We start from the raw sequence: 10,367 nt of genomic DNA, 5'->3' as shown, positions 1-10,367 counted from the left end.
GTATATAAAAGTCACTTTAAATAGTTTTAAATAAGAGTGTGATGTGTTAAGACCTGGCCACCATATCATGGTGTTATTGTATTATTGTTATTGTTATGTATATTCCCCCTGCAATTATAATACTTATTGTTACATGCATTTGATGTCAGGCTTGACCTGTTTTTTACTCTTAAAAAAGTCAGTAATTACACGCATGATGCAATGCATGATAGAATATCTTGCCAAATACAGCACTAAACATTTTCACAACAGAATCTTTGTGCGCCCATTTTGTGCGTAATTATCTAAAGCTCTTGAATGTTTTCAGGTGCAGGTATTATCCTGTACCAGGTGTGTAGAGGTGAATTTATGGCCATGGCTGTGACCGTCACCCCCCCTCCCCAACCCTAAGGAGACAGATTTTTGATTGGACACCACAAGCCGCTGGGCCCACCCTCTCCATACCTTGCTGTACTAGGTTGCAATTTAAGAGTGGGGTCAGCTGAACATCAGACAGTCCGTGACACCCTTTGTCTCTCCCATTTCTGCCTTGTCTGCTCTTTTTGACTGTCTGTGCAGGTCGCTTCCATGCAAAGGAGTGAAGGCAGACAGCACTTAGACCGGCACAAAGAGAGAGAGAGAGAGAGAGAGAGAGAGAGAGAGAGAGAGAGAGGTGGGGAACTGAGGTGAGATAAGCCGCACTTAAGTATCCTGGTACCAGTGAGCCCGGTGTTTTTGACAGACAGGTGATATGATCGGGCCTTAAAGCCTGCTGAAGATCACTCATCTCCAGAAAGAGCTGAACCACTAGTGCCAGAGCCGCCACTCAAGCTGAGCAGATGGAAGCACTCTGATCCCGCTGAGACTCTGGAGCGCCCCACACAAACAACGCCTGGAGGAACAACAGGACAAAACAACTGGGGCACATTTCTTGTGTGTGTTTTTTTTTTTGGTGTGTTTTCCATTTTTCCAAAGGGATTTAAAAAGACCATGGCTCTTAAGGAGGCACTGTTGGCTTTGCTGCTGGCCCTCTGTGTTGAACCGGTGCCTGTGGAGTTCCTTCAGAACATGCCAATTGTCCCACGGCAACCAGGGTGCCCGCAGGTGTGCCAGCCCGACCTGTGCCCGGTGGCTCACCTCCTGCAGCGGTGCCCGGCAGGGCGGGTGCGGGACGCCTGCGGGTGCTGCTGGGAGTGCGGCAACGCCGAGGGTCAGTTCTGCGACGCCGACCCGGCCGCTGGGTTCTACGGACGCTGCGGCGAGGGCCTGAGGTGCCGCGTTCCTCCCAGGGAGAGGGCCCGCTTCCTTACCAGTGCGGCGGAGGAGGAGGAGACGCCCAAGGCCGTCTGCGTGTGTGCCAAGCATGAGGTGCTGTGTGCCACTGATGGGAAGACCTACGAGAACAAGTGCCAACTGCGCAGTGCCCAGCGTGGCCTGGCACAGGGAGAGAGTAGACCCAGCGTGGCTCACTATGGACCATGCCGATCAAGTGAGTGCATTCTGGGTAGTAGGACAGGGGTTAACCACATCCTGGGGTTAAGAAAAGGCAGAGAGGTTTAATAATGAGAATGTGAGTGTCTTTTGGGATGTGTTTCTTAATTGTTATTTGCGAGTCTGTCCTTGACAAAGAACTTACGTTTTCGCTAGCCTATCAACTGATAGTAGAAAAGGGAGCCCAATTAAATTATGCTAATGTGTTTTTGCAGTGTGTTAACCCTCAGACTTGCAGTAAGAATTATGAACAAGATTGTTAACTACTACAGTTTAGATTTTACTGTCCATTATATACCTGTGATAATTACCTGTAAAACCAAGAATGTCTTTTGCAGATTAAATCATAAACTACTGGTAGTGCCAACAGCACTAAATGGATAGAGATGTGTGAAATGTTGATATAGTAGTCCAATTAGATTGACTGGGAATCATAAAACATTATGACATTAACTGCACATCGGCTAAGGTAAATTCACCCTGTGGCCTTCTTCAAGACAAGGTACTATAGCATTCCCTGCAGTAGGCCATGCAGAGCTAAAGGCCAATGAGGCATTGCTCATCATGACTTTAATTAGGCAAGAGATATTAACGGAATGACCATTTATTACTTTGCTCCTACAAAGGTGAGATGAAAGCAATGAAATCCTACGGCAGTCATTTAGGGGATATCTGCATTACTCACAGACAATGTTACTTTCAGCTCACGTATCTTTCCCCAAACTGCATATGTTTCTGTGTGAATTCATTCCAGATTGAATGTTAGCCTCAGTGCTACCCACAGAGGTCATACTTGTGAATTACTAGAACAAGTAAATTAATTGTCTTAAACCCAATGTTACACTAACAGCTATGTTTGGCTTTCTGTGTTCTTTGCAGAGCCAGTCATCACCATTGGCCCCCAGACCAGCCACATGTTAGAGGGGAGCGACGCTGTGTTTGTGTGCGAGGTCTCCTCCTATCCCCTGGCCACCGTTCACTGGAGGAAAGATGGGAAGAACATCTTTCGCCCTTCTGATGACTCCAACATCGCTACACAGGTGCCCATTAACAGAGTACATTACATATGCATGCATGTAACAGATATTAACACTTTTTTCACCTCACTGTGTATACAAATGTTACTGTGCAGGGAAATCCGATGAGAAATAAACAATGTTGATGACAATGTCCCTTCTATTGATAGTGCCTTATTTCCTCATGGCTGAGGGTCTGAATCAGGTCAGATGTGTGTCAGGGTCCCATGATATGGATGATTTTGCACCTAGACGTAGTCCTTCTTTTATGTGTGCCAGTGGCAGTCAAATGCAGCCTACGCCTCAATTATGTTGTCTTTGTCATTAAGCCTGTGCATTGCGTGCTCAGAATGAGAGAGAAGGAGAGACAGAGAGACAAATAGAGAGGTGCTGCTGACATACCAGTGTAACATTAAAGAAACTTTCAAGTGTGATCTCTATCTCAATAATATTGCCTTTGCCCGTTGAATTATATACTGTGCACCTGAGAATGATAGGGAGAGAGAGATAGACAGAAAAAACACAGAGGGAGTTGGGGAGAAATAGAGGGAATGAAAGAAATAGAAAGAGAGAGAGAGAGAGAGAGAGAGAGAGAGAGAGAGAGAGAGAGAGAGAGAGAGAGAGAGAGAGAGAGAGAGAGAGAGAGACTAAAGCGTGAGACCGAAGTGTGTAAGCCCCCTCTGTGTAATTGTCAGGTTTGCAGAGGCTCATACTGTACACACACACACACTCACACACACTCACACGGTGTTTGCCCCTCTGTGTAATTTCCAGGCGCGCCGAGGCCCCCAGCGCTTTGAACTGACCGGCTGGCTCCAGATCCAGAGCGTCCGCCCTGACGACGAGGGCGTGTACACGTGCGCTGCCAGGAACGCCTTCGGAGAGGCGTCTGCCTCGGCCAGATTGCAGGTTCTGAGGAAAGGTATGTCTGAGCATGGCCAAACAGCGGCACTCTTAGACGATAACGGAGTCAGGGCAAAGGGCAACGCGCTTAACCACCAAAACAACGCGTTCAATGGGTCACTAGACAGGCTTGTCTGGGGGAGACTCCACTGAAAAGCAATGACCTCTTTGTCTAAACATGTTCCTAGATCTAGCTTTCAAGGTTCAGTCAATGTTAAAGCACAGTGTATGACAAATCTAGAAGGCAAGAGACATTATGCACCGAAAACCCTCTGCGGATTACAGGGATTAATTGTTCTAGGGAGAGAAAAGTATATTTATAATACCTTATATATAACAAAACATTTGAATAAAAACAAAACATTTGTATAAAAACAAAACATTTTAATTCTCAATGCATTCAAGCCCACAGATTAGCATTTCTCCTCAACAGATGAGGACCACGCATGCTGCTTTTCCCGACTGTATCTGTTTTCTGAATGACGGAATTTCTGAATAGAAATTGTACCCTGCATTCAAACTCATACACCCTGCAACCATTTTCAAATCAATTCATTTGCTGACTGCGGTCTGACCTGTGGCATAAAGAGACGTTGCTATCAACAACTGAGTCCCATCGATCCCCCAGCCCACTTCCCCGTCTCCAGGCCCCACTATCAGTGCCTCTCATCTGGACGCACGTAAAGGTGAACTTGGCTTTCCGAGAAATTTCACGGAGATGCAGATAGCCTTACATTGTCAGGGGCTTTATGCTGAAGGAAAAGTCACATTAGTGATGACAGGCGTTTGTGATGAGGAGTGGACAGAGCAGAGAGGAGAGGAGAGGAGAGGAGAGGAGAGAGGAGAGGAGAGGAGAGGAGAGGAGGGGGGTAGAGGGGGTATATTATATGGCAGTGACTGTCTCCTTGTTATCTTCATCTCTGGGGGGTCTGTACCCCCCTCACCCTTTATCGGTGCACCCAGGATCCGTGTTTTTCTGGTCTTCTTTCCCGGAATGCTCCCAACTCATTGAACCCTGTTGCTGAAAGGTGAACCTGCAACCAAGGGAATCCACTTTGGCCTTTTTAACCCCCTACACTCCCATTTTCTGCCCACACTGAAGGTTGAATAAACCATAAGACATATATTCATATCTCAATGTATGGATGCCAAAAGTTCTCCACAGTCATTCTGAAGAGCTTTACAGCTGTAATGCTTCATTCTCTGCATACCATTATACTATCAGAAACATAGGCTACTGATTGCACGTGCAACTCTTGTGATTTTATGAAATGGAGTTTATTGCAGTTCTAGTTGTAATGATGACTCTGTTCTTTCCCTAGAATCTCAGACAGCAAGCGATGAGATGAAGACGAAGCCATACAGCATCATAGACGATGAAGAGGATGGTGAGGATGAAGACTACGAAGGCCACTCCAGTGGGCATATGTACGTGTAAATTTGTTTGGCGGTAAAGAATATGTAACAAAATATATTTAGATAGATTTTATAAGATGCTTGAAGTGTATGTATAATTGCATTCCAGTGAGTACAATTTCTGATTTATGTAAATAAAATCCTATTTCCTTTATACCTACTATCTCAAATTAATTCTTTGTAAGACTGGTAACAAGTTCACTGCTTATTATATTATTCATCTTCTCAGAGTCTTACTGCTTGGTATGCTGAGTGAACAAAATGATTTGAGCATTTAATTAGCCATAGTTAGGGATGATAGCTGCTATATTTCCCTCCAATCTGGGTGATGGCTATCCTGATATGCTTATCCTCCATTGTATTTGTGCAGATTTAGGGATTTAAAGAGTGTGTGTGTGTCTGTGTGTGTGTGTGTGTGTGTGTGTGTGTGTGTGTGTGTGTGTGTGTGTGTGTGTAGGTGTGCAGGTCTGTGTGTATGCACCATGCACCATGTCTGTGTGTGAGAGAGAAAGACAGAGAGAGAAAAACACAAATGATAAATAAAAATACAGAGACCATGTTGCACTTACCCAGTGGGCACTTACCCAGTGGGCCTCCTCTACTTGTCCCTGTTAAATAAAACATGGCCCAGCTCTCTGTAAGTGTCTGAGAAGACCAGAGGAGAAAAAAAGCACCCAGGTTAAGTTGTTTGAAAGCTCCGGTATTAAGAGGCGTTTTACACTTAAGAAGTTGGTTTCGCTGGGTTTTCTGTTTCCACCGGCTATTGATTGATGCTCAACTATCAATGCATAATAGAAAAGCACTCAGAGCAAATGTAGGGTTATGGCCTTGGAGGGAGGCGGCAGACGAGACTGCAGCCCAATGCCATTATTGCCCCATAAAGGATCCCCGGGGACAGCCATGGTGTTCACATCAGCACACACCAAGTACCCAATTAAAGAGAAAAACCTTTAAATTCCCTTCTCTTTCCTGGGCGGAAATCAATCCGAATTCAATCCATTCAGCTAGGATTCCGACAGAGCAGGTAATTGCTCATAATCGGTGAGAGAGGTGACAACAGCTTAAAGGGGAGACACTAACACAATCAGGGATTTTCTTTCAGCGTGTGTCCTCTGTACGGTCCTCTGAAGAGAGGCAGGGCAGGCAGAGCGAGCGAGAGTGAGAGCGAGAGCTCGTCTATGTGTGTTGCGCTCGCAAAACGCCTATCTAAAGTTTCAATCCTTATTTTTAGACGCTCCATGAGCAGGACTGATGTGCATTTAAGTCCTTTTTAGACATCTGGGCCAATAATGCACTCTGTAAAGCAATACTTCCGTAACACTGCAGTGAAAAAAACCAAAAAAACAATCAAAGTGTTTTAAAACAAAATGGATCCCTGATTCATCTGAATCATTTGGGTTCTTGAGCGGCATTAAAAATTAATGTGGCATGGAAATTCCTCTGGCTTTAATTTTCTGTGGTGCAGATTTGTTAGCACAAGTAGGGGTGACTGGGGGGGGGGGAATGCAATTACGCCATGATTCATTTTCACATGGGTGTAATTCTATCTATAGGTATTAACGTGGACACCAGGCTTTATGGCACTGTTTGACTGGATGAAACCCTCCCCTGGTCCTCTTTTCCAAAGGCAGCTTAATGATGCTTCTGCCCGCCTAGCAAGAGCGTGTGCGCGCCTGCCACCACGGAGCTGGGGTGAGGCGAGAAAAGACGAGGTGTGTGTGTGTGTGTGTGTGTGTGTGTGTCTGTAGGAGGAGGGGTGGCCGGCCGGCCAGCCGTGTGGGTGCAGAGGCACCCTCTCCCTCCGGCCAGTAACACGATGTGCAGGGGTCAGCAGAGGTCAGAGGTCAGCAGCAGAAGTCTGCGATTAATGGATGTCTCAATAAACCGTGAGTTTAGATTACCAGCTCTCCCGGCCTGACCCCAACCACTGGCGGAGTGGAAGCACAGGGGTTCATTAGTGTGTATGTGTGTGTGGGGGGGGGGGGGGGGGGGGGGGGGGCTCGACCTCCTCTCCTCTCCTCTCCCTTTTAATTGGATTCCTTGCGAGGTAAGTGAGAGCAAAAGGGGTCTCCTCACTCCACTCCCCAGTCGATACACACGCCGGGCAGACATGCAGGATGCCCACTTCAAGGGCTATTGACAAGAAAAGAAAAGCAGGACGGATTTCCCTGAGCGCACTCAACACACACTCAACACACACAACCTCATCATTCTCATGCTGGGAAGACATTTATATAGCCTGGCTGGTCACACTTCATTTTGCTGATATTTGGCAGAGACGCACAACAGTTACTGTCCTCGAAATGTGAGTGCTCAACACTATGTTATTTTGATCTTTTCAGTGTTTTATGGGACAAGAATGCTTTTGAAAAGATCAAAATAGGAACAGTTGCACTTGGAGATAATGAGCACTCATTGAATGTTTTGAAATTTAATGATCAATAGATTTGTATGTCCTTCCCACATTACTATTCATCCTTTGTCATATATATAATTTGATTTCTGCATTGCCACTGTAATAGGAAATGATGAATATCATGACAGCAAAACAGCACACATTTGAATGTTAGTTAAGCACAATTTAGTGTTAAGCGGAAAATAATTATTTGGGGATAAAGGATTTGGATTTAAAAAAAAATCAGGATGCTGTTGGCTTCTGTTTGCATTTTCGGATACCAAGTCCAAAGATAAAGTTGTGTTACAGAGGTTGTGGTCTTTATCGTTTCTCACTTGACCATTAGGTGGCGTATACAACACTTCTATTAGCTGGAAGGTGGTGCGCGGTGGCGCCGTTGGTACAGGCTGGCATTTACATTATATATTTGGATGGTGTCATTAGGATGCCGCTGACTGAAATATGTCTTTGTCTCGCTTGCTCGCAAACTAATAAAGAAACCGCGCGGAGCCGCACAGCTGCGCATTATTGCTTGCCCTCAACTGAGAGATTTTTTCTAATTGACAAACGAATGAAAGGTTATAGCTGTCGCAAACAACTGGGTTGCAAATAAATTAGCCAGCTCTCGAAGTGCATGTCTTCGTTTTGTTTATAGGAACGATAATGACTTATTGCGGAATTAACTCTTCGAACAACAATTGCCGACAAATTACAATTTAAACACCCATAAGTTCATATCTCACATCTCCTCACTGACTTTGGTTAATTAGCCGGCTAATAAATTAAAAGTCATTAAAGCACAATTTACACTGTGATAATAGCACGTATCCACAAACTGCATTCTAAAATGATGATGAATAGAATTTTGATGGTTACGACAGCTCAAATAAACTTAGATCATGTGATCCCCGCATTTAGAATTTCGTTTTTCTGTAGATTCCTGTCATAATAACAACAACAATATGGCCTAATAATACTACTACAAGTAGTAGGCTACTACTACTACTACTACTAACAATAATAATGTAATAATAATGCAAAATAAATAAATAAGTAAATAATAATTTTAATGTAGGCCATATCCATTCATTTTGTGGTATTATTGAACATGGTATTCTGGTCTCTTAAGGGCTAATTTTTCAATTTGGACTCCTCTTTCTCTTTTTTTGAAGAAAGGTAGTATTTGATTACAGACATAAATGGGAAACATGCTGGTATATCCCCCATCTGTGCTGTTCCTACACGCTGAGCCAGGGAAGTTAAGACTCTAAAGTGGCAGATTCAGGATAGGGGCCCTGGAAGGTCAGTTTTCACCCAGTCAAACGGCCCTCTCTTATGTTACATATGCAATTCCCATACAGCCATACAAGTCCCTCTGTTAGGCATGCATGTCTGCACTTTTCAGTGTGGGACATTATATGGTAGGCCTATGGAAAATTTTTATTTCTCCCCATTACTGCAACATTTGACACCAAATTTCCCTCACAGGATCAAAATATATACTATATACTTAAGGACAACAAGTTAACCATGGTGAATGTGCTGTTTATAAATTCAGAATTCAGCAAATGTAATTTGTGTTTGTCTGAACAAATTGTTCATATTGGGTGTCTGTCATTACTTATCATAATGAGTGTTATTGTCAAATGATTCATTACAATTAAACACATTTATAAAACATGCATTGGCAAATGTGTAGATTAATAGAAATTTCTATCCAAATATATATTTTGTAAAATTTTTGTATGTGTAATTATATATATAAACACACACACACACACACACACACATATATACACATATATATATATATATATATATTCATGTTTTTTTTAAAAAAATATATAGGCTATATTATAATGTAAAGGATAATGGCCGGCGAGGTGTCCCGTTATACAGAATTATTGGACGAGGGGGAGGCAAAAAAACTCTTTTTCCTCTTTTTTTCAGATCTGTGCATCAAAGCCTGATGAGATAATTATGAATGCACAGACCTTCAGTGAAACAATACACTGCATGAATATAATATTGCTCCCTTGGGAGAGACTCCATGAAGTTTATTTGCTGTCATTTATTGTCACTCTTTAATATGAGCCAGCAGCTTAGATGCACTGGCTGTTCACTTACAGCGGAAGGACCCAGGAGATGGGAGGTAGTGACAGGAGCAGGCATATCCTCCCCTCAATGCATTCCTGTCAGGGATGTGTGTGTGTGTGTGTGTGTGTGTGTGTGTGTGTGTGTGTGTGTTTCTGGGGGGCTGCATCCAGTGAGTGATGACCTAGCGTGCAGCTGCCTCCCCAGAAACAATGAACCACCCCGTGACAGCCGACCTCTCCATCTCACACACATACACACACACACACACCAGTCCTACCCTCTCCACCTCTCACCCCTGCCCCCCCCCCCCCACACACACACAGACTCACACACACACTTTCCAGCACCGCCTTCAGCCTTCTCTTTTCCTATTAATTCATCAGCTATTTATCTCCTCCCCTTCCTCAGTTTTCTAATTACACGGGACTACTGCACCTGTCTGTCACTGTGCTGCAGTCTCTACTAGTGCTTTGCATTGCAAAAGCCAAACTAATTAAAGTCCTCACAAGGCATGCTGGGAGTTTTCACTGAGACTTAGGCAGCAGCAGCAGCAACTACACTGACAAAAAAAAAAAAAAAAAAAAAAAAAAAAAAAGAATTTGATTTTGGATCAAGGTATCCTCCAACCGTCGGCTCATTCCTGCAGTAGACATATTAAGCCGTCCTTTTGAGTGGACAGGAACAGACCATGAAAGGAAATCGGCCGGCTGAATAGCACCAATGAGCCTCATCCTCCAACCATTCCCTATCCTGGTTTTATGTCCTGAACCCTCATTTTCGAAACCGTTAAGAGACACTTGATTGCCGACATCCTGTCATTGGGCTTCCCAGCGTCAGCCCTCATGATCGCCCCCAATGTGGTGCTTCAGCGTCTTTAATAATGTTGGGTATCTTCGCCAGGGTCCCCATGAGTCACCTCAGCTTATGAGATATGGTGGTAAAGGGTGCATCGTCCCCTCATTATCCACGTTTTCATGGGGACAAAGTGGTGTCAGAGGCATCAGTATGGGCAATGCCAGTAGGACACACACACACACACACACACACACACACACACACACACACACACA

General features: G+C 44.2%; 1 protein-coding gene across 1 annotated transcript; it reads left to right on the top strand.

The window, feature by feature from the left end:
• The first annotated feature begins 847 nt into the window (after nt 1-847).
• On the top strand, nt 848-4,827 carry kazald2 (Kazal-type serine peptidase inhibitor domain 2). The gene is made up of 4 exons (XM_076286603.1): nt 848-1,468; nt 2,350-2,510; nt 3,261-3,408; nt 4,712-4,827. Exons 1-4 carry the CDS (start codon nt 970-972, stop codon nt 4,825-4,827), a joined length of 924 nt encoding a protein of 307 aa, XP_076142718.1. The 5' UTR covers nt 848-969.
• Nucleotides 4,828-10,367: the final 5,540 nt, after the last annotated feature.

This window comes from Alosa pseudoharengus, unplaced genomic scaffold (genome assembly GCF_046254945.1).
Source record: "Alosa pseudoharengus isolate Yale_2024_CS ecotype anadromous, Long Island Sound unplaced genomic scaffold, YU_APseudo_1.1 YU_APseudo_1.1_scf_16, whole genome shotgun sequence".
NCBI lineage: Eukaryota > Metazoa > Chordata > Actinopteri > Clupeiformes > Clupeidae > Alosa > Alosa pseudoharengus.
This window is presented reverse-complemented; position numbering and strand designations above follow the sequence as displayed.

Bases quoted from the DNA above. Each gene is read 5' to 3' on its own strand.
- kazald2 (XM_076286603.1), top strand. From the start codon at position 970: ATGGCTCTTAAGGAGGCACTGTTGGCTTTGCTGCTGGCCCTCTGTGTT. The intron at 1,469-2,349 runs GTGAGTGCATTC...TGTTCTTTGCAG, and splicing joins CTATGGACCATGCCGATCAA to AGCCAGTCATCACCATTGGC. The intron at 3,409-4,711 runs GTATGTCTGAGC...TTCTTTCCCTAG, and splicing joins ATTGCAGGTTCTGAGGAAAG to AATCTCAGACAGCAAGCGAT.